Source organism: Mustelus asterias, chromosome 7 (assembly GCF_964213995.1).
Source record: "Mustelus asterias chromosome 7, sMusAst1.hap1.1, whole genome shotgun sequence".
Taxonomy (NCBI): domain Eukaryota; kingdom Metazoa; phylum Chordata; class Chondrichthyes; order Carcharhiniformes; family Triakidae; genus Mustelus; species Mustelus asterias.
In genome coordinates, this window is record NC_135807.1 from 9,259,785 (window position 1) to 9,273,102 (window position 13,318).

The 13,318-nt window shown below is 41.3% G+C and overlaps 1 protein-coding gene across 11 annotated transcripts in view; it reads left to right on the plus strand.

The window, feature by feature from the left end:
- vps13b (vacuolar protein sorting 13 homolog B) overlaps positions 1-13,318 on the plus strand; it is a 993,302-nt gene that overhangs the window by 106,238 nt on the left and 873,746 nt on the right. For all 11 annotated transcript variants that reach the window (XM_078215655.1, XM_078215652.1, XM_078215654.1 and 8 more), the window contains exon 7: positions 2,290-2,464. In XM_078215655.1, the coding sequence (XP_078071781.1) occupies positions 2,290-2,464 (175 nt within the window). The remainder of the gene's footprint in view (positions 1-2,289; positions 2,465-13,318) is intronic.

The window sequence follows — 13,318 nt, forward strand, 5'->3', positions numbered from 1 at the left end:
GATGCCTCTACTTTCTCGGGCGACAAAGGAAATTTGGCATGTCCGCTACAACTCTCTCCAACCTCTGCAGATGCACCATAGAAAGCATTCTTTCTGGTTGTATCACAGCTTGGTATGGCTCCTGCTCTGCCCAAGACCTCCATAAACTACAAAGGGTAGTGAACGAAGCCCAGTCCATCATACAAACCAGTCTCCCATCCATTGACGCTGTCTACACTTCCCACTGCCTCAGAGCAGCCAGCATAATCAAAGACCCCACGCACCCTGGACATTCTCTCTTCCACCTTCTTCCATCAGGAGAAAGATACAAAAGCCTGAGGACATGTACCTACCGACTCAAAAACAGCTTCTTCTCTGCTGCCATCAGACTTTTGAATGGATCTACCTCACATTTAAGTTGATCTTTCTCTACACCCTAGCTATGACTGTAATACTACATTCTGCATTCTCTCCTTTCCTTTCCTATGTACTGTATGTTTTGTCTATTTAGCGCTCAAGAAACAATACTTTTCACTGTATACTAATACATGTGACAATAATAAATCAAATCAATAGCGAACCTGTTGAAAGCTGGGTGTTATTTTGACTGATGCTCTGTGGAGAGTGCGATGTGAAGTATAAATATGTCATCGGGTCTTTGGTGCTGTAAGATCTTTTCTATAGTTTAGTGTATTATTGCCTATTAAGTATTGTTTAATAAGGGTACTTCTAGTGCATTTGGTACAATCAAGTCTTAAAACATGAAATCTTGTATGTGATCATTTGAGTTGGTCACTGGGATGTCAGACTTCTTTAAAAGTTATCGGTTTCTATATGGATTGTGACAAAGGGAATTTAAATGTGTTTGGTTAAAAAGGTCAAAGCACCATCAGTCAGACATGTAACTTGTCAGATGCTTAACATTTATCATGAAAGGCGTGGCTCTTTCCTCCAGTTTTTGATCATGGACATTGTATGTATTTTGGAGCAAAACAAACAAGACAATTTGTTGTTTCCCCTGAAACCTGCCCTGCAAAAAAGCAATAAACCAATATCGTGGTACAGTGGTGTGGAGATAAAGTCCATATCTTAGAATCTCATGATAAGAAATATATTTGCAAGAACTTAAATACTAATCCCCTTTCAAATCAGCTGTCATCTTCCCGCTCTCAGAAAAAAAACATTCCTGGACTCTTCCCCATGTAAACTTCTGATCCAGCTCCACAATCCTTGAACATTTTGTGACAGATCTAACCCATGCCTATCTTTCTTGGAACTCCATGTTTTAATCCCTCTAATCAGGTTTCTGCCCATGTCGCAGCACCGAAATGGCTCTTGCTGGGCCAGCATTTATTGCCCATCCGTAATTGCCCTTGAATTGAGTGATTTGTTAGACCATTTCAGAAGGCATGTAAGAATCAACCACATCGCTGTCATATGTAGGCCCGAACAGGTAAGGACGGCAGATTTCCTTCCCTAAAGGACATTAGTGAACCAGATGGGTTTTTATGACAATCGACAATGGTTTCATGGTCATCAGTAGACTTTTAATTCTAGAATTTTTATTGAAATCAGATTTCACCATCTGCCGTGGTAGAATTCGAACCCAGGCCCCCAGAGGACTTCCCTGGGTCTCTGGATTATTAGTCCAGTGACAATACCACTACGCCACTGCCTCCCCAAGTGTCTTGGTTCTGAAACTTTGTCTACTTCAAACAAAACATGATTGGTAAAGCACCGGATCTCACCAACAACTTGGGTCATGCCGAGGATCTTAACGAGAGTTAGGAGGTTATGGCTAATGCCTCTGCAATTTCCACCCTTACTCCTTCAGTAACGTCAGACACATTTCATGTGGCCCTGATGTCTTATCAACATAGATACAGCCAGCCTTTGCGACCTTCTTTACCAGCTTTTGGCCTGTCCAGTATCTCAGTATCTCCTCATTTACTGTGACTTTGATAACGTCTTCTTCCTTGGTAAAGAGAGTTGCAAAGTGCTCATTTAATGCCTCAGCCATGTTCTCTGCCTTCATGTGTAAATTCCATTTTGTGTCTCTAACTGGTTCCACTCCTTTTACTATTTATATGTCAATAGAAAAGCTCTGAATTCCATTTTATGATAGCTGACAGCCTCTTTTCGTATTCTATCTTAGCTGCTTATTTCTTTTTTCTCTTCTCTCTTCCCCTATTTTATTAAATAGTTTTGGATTTCCCTTTAATTCAATTGTCTTCCATGCTTTTAATTGTGTCTCCTAACATAATTTCAAAATAAAGCAGAAATAATTCAATTTGTTTTTTAATTTTGCAGATTCAGGCTCTTGTTGAAAGTTTGAAGCTCTCCATCACAGACCAACAACTTCCTATGCTTATCCGTATTATTCAGCTTGGAATTGCACTTTACTATGGTGAAATTTGCTCTTACAAGGATACAGAAGTGGAAGAAACGAGTTCTACAGCAAAGGACACATCCATTATTCAAATGGGTAAGTAGAAACTATTTAGTTTAATGTTGGAATAAATTAGTCCACTTGATTGGCATCTCACTCATGGCTTAAACATTATCCTCCACTGCTAACGTATTGAGGTTCCAGCGTCCTGTCCACTGAAGGCACTGCAGCACCTCTCAGACCAGGAATCCCTGGCACCGAGAACAACAAGGGCATCAAGTGCATAAGAACACTATTATTTCCAAGTTCTCTAATTGTGTTGTATATCATCCTGACTTGGATCTATCGTGATGATATTGTGCCTTTTATAATATATGTACATCATGTTTCTTGTTCGGGGTATGTTCAGAATTCAGATCTGTTTTGCAGGGTGCTGATTTCCCCTAAACTGGTAGTTGGGAGCACAGGATGAAAGTACTCATTTTAGACCTGGAGTGTTTGAGTTGAGCTGAGCTAATGCATTTGTGTTTAGTTGGATCTCCCCTGGGAGTTTTAGTGTAGATTTCGCGTAAAGATTGACCCAGTTCTATCTTTCATCACCTGGCACTCTCTGGAGCGTAACACAAAGGGCTGTATAATGTAACCTTTCAGTGTTCCAAGCCTCTGGTACAAAGAATATAACATAAGGAATTGGAGCACAAATAGATTGTATGACCACTTGAGCTTGCAATATGATCATGGCTGATGAACCTCACTCCCTGACCAATCCCAATATCCCTTGGTTCTCTGAATGATGAAAAATCTATCTCCCAGGCTTGAGTATGCTCAATGTTGGAGCATTCACAACTTCTGTCGAGTGAAGTAATTTCTCCTCAACTCAGTCCTAAGTGATTGACCCCTTAACCTGAGTCTGCACCCCTGTTTCCAGATTTCACTTCTGGGGAAAGAGCCTCTCTGTCATCTCTCAAGCCCCTTCAAAACCGTATACGATTTTGATTGAGATTACCTCTCATTCTTCTAAAACTCCAATGAGTATAAACCCAGTTTATTCAGCCCTTCAATTTAGGCCCATCCTCTCATCCCAGGGCCCAATCTACTAAGCTTGGCAGTAGTCCCAGGCAAGCTATGGATATAGTGACCAAAACTGCACATAGTACTCCAGGTGTGTGGTCTTCCAATCCTTGTTCTTACACTCCAATCTGCTTGCAATAAAGGCCATTTTAAAATTTTTATTTGTTCATAGGATGCGGCGCTGCTGGCAAAGCCAGCATTTATTGCCCATTCCTAATTTCCCTTGAGAAGGTGGTGGTGAGCTGTTTCATTGAACCATTGCAGTCCATATGCTCTTTTTCATTCCTAATTGCTTGCTGTGCCTACACGCTAACTTTGTGTTTCTTGTACAAGTACACCCAAGCTTCTCAGGGCAATATTTCCAAATTTCATGTCTTTTTAAAAAAAAAATTTTGCTTTTCCATTCTTGTTAACAAAATGAATAACCTGACACTTCCCCACGTCATATGCCATCTGCACTTTGTTGTCCATTCATGTAAACTGTTTCTATTCTTTGCAATTTCTTTGGCTCTTCTCACAGCTTATTCCCACCTAGCAAATGTAAACAAACTTAATGCATATTCTCAATCTCTTTATCTAAGTCATTAATGTAGATTTTAATTGCGAGACCGCTTCACTGATCCAAAGAACAAAGAACAATACAGCAGAGGAACAGGCCCTTCGGCCCTCCAAGCCCACGCCGCTCCCTGGTCCAAACTAGACCATTCTTTTGTATCCCTCCATTCCCACTCCGTTCATGTAGCTGTCTAGATAAGTCTTAAACGTTCCCAGTGTGTCCGCCTCCACCACCTTGCCTGGCAGCGCATTCCAGGCCCCCACCACCCTCTGTGTAAAATATGTCCGTCTGATATCTGTGTTAAACCTCCCCCCCTTCACCTTGAACCTATGACCCCTCCTTGTGGCAGTGCACTAGTTACAGCATGCCAACTTGAAATAGCTCCATTTATCTCTATGCTCTGCTTCTTGTCCATTAACCTGTTTTCTATCCATGTTAGTATTTTGCCCCCAACTCCATCTTGTGTATTAATATTTTGTATGGCACCTTTGCAAATGCCTTTTGGAAATCCCAGTATACTATACCTACTTATATAAAAGCAAATTACTGCGGATGCTGGAATCAGAAACCAAAACAGACAATGCTGGAAAATCTCAGCAAGTCTGGCAGCATCTGTTGAGAGAGAACAGAGCTAACATTTTGAGTCTGGATGACTCTTTCTCAGAGTTAAATTACATCTATTTGTTCCCCTTAATGACCCTCCGAATTTAATCCACAAAAACCCTAATAAAACACTTTTCGTCAAACTATGTTGACTTTATCTGATCATGTGATCATTTTCTAACTCCATTCATAGAATCCCTACACTGCAGAAAGAGACCATTTGGTCTTTACCATCCCTCGAACAGAGTAACTTACCTAGGCCCTCTTCCCTATCCTATCCCGTAACCCTGCACATTTACTGTGGCTAATCCACCTAACCTGCACATCTTGCACAATAAGGGGCAGTTTAGCATGATGTGGAGATGCCGGCGTTGGACTGGGGTAAACACAGTAAGAGTTTTAACAACACCAGGTTAAAGTCCAACAGGTTTATTTGGTAGCAAATGCCATTAGCTTTCGGAGCGCTGCCCCTTCGTCAGATGGAGTGGACATCTGCTCACAAACAAGGCACACAGAGACACAAAATCAAGTTACAGAATACTGATTAGAATGCGAATCTTTACAGCGAATCAACTTGATTACAGCTTGATTAGTTGTAAAGATTCACATTTGAATCAGTATTCTGTAACTTGATTTTGTGTCTGTGTGTGCCTTGTTTGTGAGCAGATTTCCACTCCATCTGACGAAGGTGCAGGGCTCCGAAAGCTAATGGCATTTGCTACCAAATAAACCTGTTGGACTTTAACCTGGTGTTGTTAATACTCAATTTAGCATGGCCAGTCCAACTAACTTGCACATCTTGGGGGGACTCGGAGGAAACCCACACAGACAGGTGGAGAATGTGCAAACTCCACACAGTCAGCTAAGGTCGGAATTGAATCCAAGTATCTGGCGTTGTGAGGCAGCAATGTCAGCCACCCTACTGCCCATTGTTAAAGCTTCGTTAATAATTGATTCCAGCATTTCCGCCTTTGTGGCGAGATTTTATCAGTTGGGTTATTATTGGAATCAAATGTTATTGGAGTCTAATGCAGACCGATTTTGTGCACCCCCTTACTTTTGTCAGTTCGCTTGCATGAGATGGGAAATGGGTCACGGTGCAGGGGTTTATGAGGATAGAGGATGAGAGATGCATTTCTTGAAAATTAGAGGGGAAAGTTGTGCAATTGAACATACCTTCTTGCAACTTGACGACAACTTTACTTGAAATTGTAGTAACACAATTCAAGTCCCAGAGTAAGATGTCACATTACAAATCTCCAAACCAAAAAATGGTGGCAATTCCGATTCTGAAAGTGTGGTATTTATATTTGCTTTATAAAAATTACTTTAATTGTGTCATTAATTAGCCACAAGTGCTGCACAACTGAATCTCATTTTACTTGTGCTCAAGATACTTCTACAAACGTGGCCAGGTTGATTGGCCATGCTAAATTGACCCTAAAGTCAGGGGGATTAATCAGCAGGGTAAATATGTGAGATTACGGAAATAGGGCCTGGGTGGGATTGTGGTCGGTGCAGACTCGATGGGCCGAATGGCCTCCTTCTGCACTGTAGGGATTCTATGAAATAAGAACATAAGAAATAGGAGCAGGAGTAGGCCATCTAGCCCCTCAAGCCTGCCCCGCCATTCAATAAGATCATGGCTGATCTGAAGTGGATCAGTTCCATTTACCCGCCTGATCCCTATAACCCCTAATTCCCTTACCGATCAGGAATCCATCTATCCGTGATTTAAACATATTCAACGAGGTAGCCTCCACCACTTCAGTGGGCAGAGAATTCCAGAGATTCACCACCCTCTGAGAGAAGAAGTTCCTCCTCAACTCTGTCCTAAACCGACCCCCCTTTATTTTGAGGCTGTGCCTTCTAGTTCTAGTTTCCTTTCTAAGTGGAAAGAATCTCTCCATCTCTACCCTATCCAGCCCCTTCATTATCTTATATGCCTCTATAAGATCACTCCTCAGCCTTCTAAATTCCAACGAATACAAACCCAATCTGCTCAGTCTCTCCTCATAATCAATACCCCTCATCTCTGGTATCAACCTGCTGAACCTTCTCTGCACTCCCTCCAAGGCCAATATATCCTTCCGCAAATAAGGGGACCAATACTGCACATAGTATTCCAGCTGCGGCCTCACCAATGCCCTGTACAGATGCAGCAAGACATCTCTGCTTTTATATTCTATCCCCCTTGCGATATAGGCCAACATCCCATTTGCCGCCTTGATCACCTGTTGCACCTGTAGACTGGGTTTTTGCATCTCATGCACAAGGACCCCCAGGTCCCTCTGCACAGCAGCATGTTGTAATTTCTTTCCATTTAGATAATAATCCAATTTGCTATTATTTCTTCCAAAGTGAATAACCTCGCATTTGTTAACGTTATACTCCATCTGCCAGATCCTCGCCCACTCACTCAGCCTGTCCAAATCTCTCTGCAGACCTTCTACACCCTCCACACGATTCACTTTTCCACTTCTCTTTGTGTCGTCTGCAAACTTTGTTACCCTACACTCAGTCCCATCCTCCAGATCATCTATATAAATGGTAAATAGTTGAGGCCCCAGTACCGATCCCTGCGGCACGTCACTAGTTACCATCCGCCAACCAGAAAAGCACCCATTTATTCCGACTCTCTGCTTCCTGTCGGATAGCCAATCCCCAATATTTTTACTTGCCTGGAGTGTAATCTAAGATTCCATTAATGTTGACGGGAACTAGTTGTAAAAGAATGAGTAAATAATGCTCCAGATAACTGAGCGTTCTATTCCAGGTGTTTTTTTTAATGTGTTTTATTTTCTCAGTGAGGAAATAAAATTATGACTGTTTTCTTTTAGCTTGCAGTGCAGTTTCCTGTAATGACACAGTAGTGTGTGTCTCTGTAGCCTTACAATAATTATTCAGGGATGGTGATGATGATGCTGGTGATAAATTAAGAACAAATCTGAACCAAGTGCTTGTTTGAAGTGGGTGATGAAATTTGTTGGTATATAGATAGACATTTGTTCAATGCTGTTAATGTGGATTGTACACAGTTAACTTGCCTGAAGATATGATGTTTAACGCAGCTTTTAAATAATAATGGTATTTTATTTGACTCAAGAAACAGTTTGCAGCCCAAAGGCTGAATTGCAGTGTGACTTGCATGGAAAAAATGTGCAAACATGTAACAATCATGTAGTAACAAAAATAGACAAACTAATTGAGCAGTTAACAGGAGAGTGGCGGCAGGATGTTAAAGGAAGGGTAATGTTGAATTAAAATAAAATTACAGACCAGTGCATTATTCCTACATGACGGGCACATTTCTCAGAGAGCAGAGAACAATACAGAAAAGTAACAGGCCCTTCGGTTCACCAAGCCTACATCAATTCCTAATACTTATTTAGATCCACGACTTACCAACCATACGGTTTCTATCCCTCTGTTTGCCTCCCGTTTGTGTCTACCCAGAAAGGCCTTGAGAGTTGCTAATGTGCCTGCTTCTACCACCTCTGCTGGCAGTGCATCCCAGGCACCCACCACCCTCTGTGTGAAAAACTTTCCCCGCACATCTCCCCTAAACCTACTCCCTCTCACCTTGAACCTGTGTCCTCTTGTAGTTGACCTTTGCACTCTGGGGGGGAAAAAGCCCCTGACTATTCACCTTATCTATGTCTCTCATTTGAGTGCTTTAATTGAGGGCCTGAACTATGTATGAAATAGGACAACATTGATACCTTTCAGTTCTGTACCTTATGAGTTTAAAAAAAATCTTTTCCAGTATTCATGCTTTTGAAAAAATGCATAGGAACATGAGTAGGGCATTCAGCCCCTGGAGCTGCTCTGCCATTCAGTCAGATCAAGGCTTGTCAGAGACCTAATTTCATTTACCTGCTCTTGTCTTGTACCCTTTAATACCTTTGGTTCACAGTAATAAAAATACAAATGTTACTGTTTCACTTTATTGATTTTTCTTTATACCTGATGTAGTAATGATAGTGTAGACAGCGATGGCTCAGTGGTTGCACTGTCATCTCCACAGCAGAAGACTGTAAGTGCAAGTCCCTCTCCAGGGATTTGAGTACAAAAGCAAGTAGGGCTGAAACTCCGTGCAGCACTCCCTCAGTTCTGCACCCATCCGTTTTGCCATCTTTCAGTTATGAGGTTCAACAAAGTACACATCTGCTCTCTCAGATATCCTGTGGCACTATTTATAGAAGGGTAGGTAAATGCTTCCTGGTGCCTACCCAATATTTATCTCTCAACCAATATCACTGAAATAGATTGGGGGTCGGTCAGCTCAGTTGGCTGGATGGCTGGTTTGTGTGTAGAGCGAAATGTGGATTCATTTCCTGTATCGGCTGAGGTTATTTATGAAGGTCCCACCTTCTCAACCTTGTTTGAGGTGTGGTGATCCTCAGGTTAAATGACCACCACTCAGCTCTCTCCCTCGAAGGGGAGAACAACCTATTTGACTTGATTTATTATTGTCACGTGTATTAGCAAACAGTGAAAAGTATGGTTTCTTACGCGCTATACAGACAAAGCATACCGTTCATAGAGAAGGAAACGAGAGAGTGCAGAATATAGTGTTACAGTCGTAACTAGGGTATAGAGAAAGATCAACTTAATGCGAGGTAGGGCCATTCGAAAGTCTGACAGCAGCAAGGAAGAAGCTGTTCTTGAATCGGTTGGTACGTGACCTCAGACTTTTGTATCTTTTCCCTGATGGAAGAAATTGGAAGCGAGAATGTCCGGGGTGCGTGGGGTGCTTAATTATGCTGGCTGCTTTGCCGAGGCAGTGTGAAGTGTAGACAGAGTCAATGGATGGTCATCTGAGACTATGGCAACTTTACCTTTCGATTACCTGACCATTATCACATGTAGGACTTTGGCAAATTGACTGCCATATTTCCTACATTATAATAGTGACCACATTCCAAAACACAATACCTGCACTTTGTCCGTAAAGCCTTCTGGCCTGTCCTGAGGTGGTGAGAGGTGCGGTGTAAAAAGTGCTCTCTTTCCTCTCTGAGCCACGTCAGTTTAAGAAAGGGAAAGTACTTTTTAGAAAAAAAAATAGAAGCTCCAGGCTAGAATTTGGGAATACTTACAATTTCAAAGCTTCAGTTATTTTAATCTCTCTCAGCCTTGAGGTGTTGATTTTTGTAGAATTCTTATCCGATGACTTCACTGGGATGTAAAGCCCGATCAGCATGGGATGTGGTGCTGAAGCACAAGTTCCAGAAAGTCATGGTAATTTATGGAGAGGAATACTGCGCCGTATGATCTGTAGGAACTGCTAGAAACCCAAGCAATTAGTGTTGGCTGGCATGAATAGCATTCTTCATTCAGTGCCAGATGTGCAGTTTGTTGTCATGCTGCTGCTATGTGGAACCATGCAAATGAATTAGTAGTCTATCAGAAAAATATACAAGTTGGATTAGCTGCTTGGAACAGAAATATCAAATTACCGATATAAATGTGTGGCTTGTGGAATTCAGGTTTTCAGCACTTGATAAGAAGCGGATAGTTGAAAATATGTTGGCGCCTTTGAAAAAATTAAGATTAACAGTAGCGTACAGTTGTATACTACTGTTAATCTTTTTTTCATAGGCTGCAGCATATTTTGATTTTACAAAGCAAGAATTTGAAACATATTTTAGAGAAGAGCATTCCTCTATGTTTTTCTTAATCCTCTTCAATCTTCCCTTTGGTTAGCTTTCTGTCTTCACACACAATTGGAAGGGGGTCTGGCTGAGGCACAGCCTTTATCCATTATTTGTATCCGATGGAATGTGCTGATACAGCCACTGTATGTTAAGGTTGCGATGTTAAGCTGTCGTCAAAACTTTATTTCACTTTTATCTCCTTGACTTAGGAATTTTCCCATTTGTCCTAAGTTAGCTCCATCTCCTGTGTTATAAACCATTTAATACTTGTTATGTTGAAGTGGGAGAATGATAGCAACTACTTATTCCTGTTCTGTATTGGCGCCAGTGTGCGAATGAATACAGAGGTACCCCTATTGCAGCAGAAAATGGTACTTGGGTCCTTTGTTGTCCAAGTAACTCCCATGTCTAAAGCTGCTTGACAACATACGCCTAGGCTTCTCACGCAACTATGGAGTACTTCCTTCATATCTCCCTGAAAAAAGCACTGTCTGAATGAAGCATGGCCCAGCTACCCAAATAAACTTCTATATATTAATAAAGGAAATCATTGTGAAATTTGAGTATATTTTGTAAAACTTCAAAACTAAACCTGTGCTAAAATGTATGAATTGCTTTGCGTAATAGATGAGACATTTGGATTATAAATGGTTAAAGATAAATATTCCAGGGGAAAATAACAGCAACGTATATAACTATAACACAAGGAAGCATACCAAGGCACTTCAAAGGAGTGCTGTAAACATAGTGTGATACCGAGCCACTGAGATCGAAGATGAGCCGAATAAGGAATATTGGAAGAATAAATCGAAGGGAGTGGTGTAAGAAAGCACTCTAAATAAGGTTAATACAAATGTTCCTCAGAGAATCTCAGCATAGAGTCTTTTGCAGTACAGAAGGAGGCCATTTGCCCGTTGAACCCACTCAGAGAAATCCATTCAGTCCTGTTCCCTGCTCTACCCCTATAACTCTACAGGGTTCAGCATAACTTCCTTGCTTTTGTACTCAATACCTTTATTTAGGAAGCTTATTAGAGCATCTTGCAGCAAAAACTCACTCCTATATAATTGGTTGTAGTTTTGCTGAGTTTTTATTCATTCATGGGATGTGGGTGATGCTGGCTAGGCTAGCTTTTATTGCAACCAAAAGAGAAAATGCTGGAAAATCTCAGAGGGTCTGGCAGCATCTGTAAGGAGAGAAAAGAGCTGACGTTTTGAATCCAGATGACCCTTTGTCAAAGCTCACAACCCTCATTTCCTTTGAGAAAGTGGTGGTGAGCCGCCGCCTTGTACCGCTGCAGTCCATGTGGTGCAAGTACACTCATAGTAGTTAGGGAGGGAGTTCCAAGATATTGACTCAGCGACAGTGAAGAAACGATATATTCCAAGTCAGGATGGGATATGGCTTGGAGGGGAAAGTGAGCAACTTCATGTTTTGCACTTGTGGCAGAAAAGCATCTTGAGGGATTTTACAGAGCTGAGTGAAGAGAAACAAAGCATACGTTGAGCCAGAGAAGAGATTAGGAGATGGGCCTTAAAGGAAGGGATAATGATGGTGAGGCAAACTGAAGGTTCAGCTGCCATATGTTTGATGAATCTTTAGTTTATGGCATTGGTGGTGTGTACTGGGAGCCAATGCACGTGAACAAGGATAGTGGTGATGGCTGAGTAAGATTGGGTGAATGATTGGATACGGGCAGCAGAGTTTTGGATGAGCTGAAGATTAGATAGTGGTGGGATATCATGAGAAATATGCCCGTGTACACTCCATTAATGTAGTGAACTTGTAAATCAATGTTCCTGTCAGATATTTTCAACCTAAGTGCGACGAGCAACTAGTGTAATATTTTGTAGCTTTTGAGCAGCTCACCTTTCTTTGGTATTAAATTTTGTATGCAATCTAAAGCACAATATCTGTTGCTTTTAATACTGTATTTCAAGCTGAGTTGTTGGAGAGCCGTCACTGGAACCTGTCTGAGAACACAATGCACAAATATTTTTGTCCTGTGTTTTGTTGTGAAAGCAGCTTTTACTATGTGTAACTTGTAAATTGCCTGAACAGAGAATCCCTCTTTCTGATTCCAAACATTTTCTTGTATGTCTGGACTTAATTCAAGGCTTTGTATTCTGCAGTATTATAATTTCAGATGGCTGCATGACCACAAATATTACCTGCCCAATATTTTGCAGTCATTAAATTTGCAGGTTTCACTAAAGACCTTGTACCAAGAATATCAACTTTTACTGGCAAAAATGATGGTTTTGGTTATGGAAGTGTGCTAACGTGTAGCATATTGCACAAGATCAAATGGTATTATTGTCGCTGGTTAAAATATTCCAACAAGTGCTGCAATATTAAAGGAAAATGGACATTATCCAACAGTTAAGAACTATTATTTTGTTTGTCTGTTCCCCAGATCTTTTGTTCAGAGGTGTTGTTTTAAATTCAGCACCAATAGATCAGTCAAAGTTTTCTTGCTAAAGGCTATTAAGGATCACAAGTACAAAGAGTTCTGGCAAGCTTCATCCAAATCTCTGTGGATGTTAGGTAATAGCATAAAGTTCCCCAAATTTACCAGTAATCAAGTGGTGTTATTTGAGTTCATAAGGTCAGTGTAAAGCATTGCTCATATATCTTGTGCATTTCTAAAAATTTTTTTAAAAATTAGATGTGTTGTTGCAGCAGGGAATGAAGCACTAACCCTTAGTTTTATCTGACTTCATTTTGTACTCTTTATTGAACACATAGATTCAAAGTGGAATAGGGCTGGGTGGGATTGTGGTCAGTATGGACTTGATGGGCTGAATGGCCTCCTTCTGCACTGTAGGGTTTCTATGAAAGTTGGCTTGTTCCATGCTTGTTGAGATCTGTGATGTGGAGATGCCGGCATTGGATTGGAGTAGGCACAGTAAAGGTGGCCTTCACAACACACGACAACGCAGAATCGCCGAGCAAAAACTGATAGCCAAGTTCCACACGCATGAGGACGGCCTCAACTGGAATCTTGGGTTCATGTCACACTACCTATAACTCCCACGACTTGCCTGGGCTTGCAAAATCTCA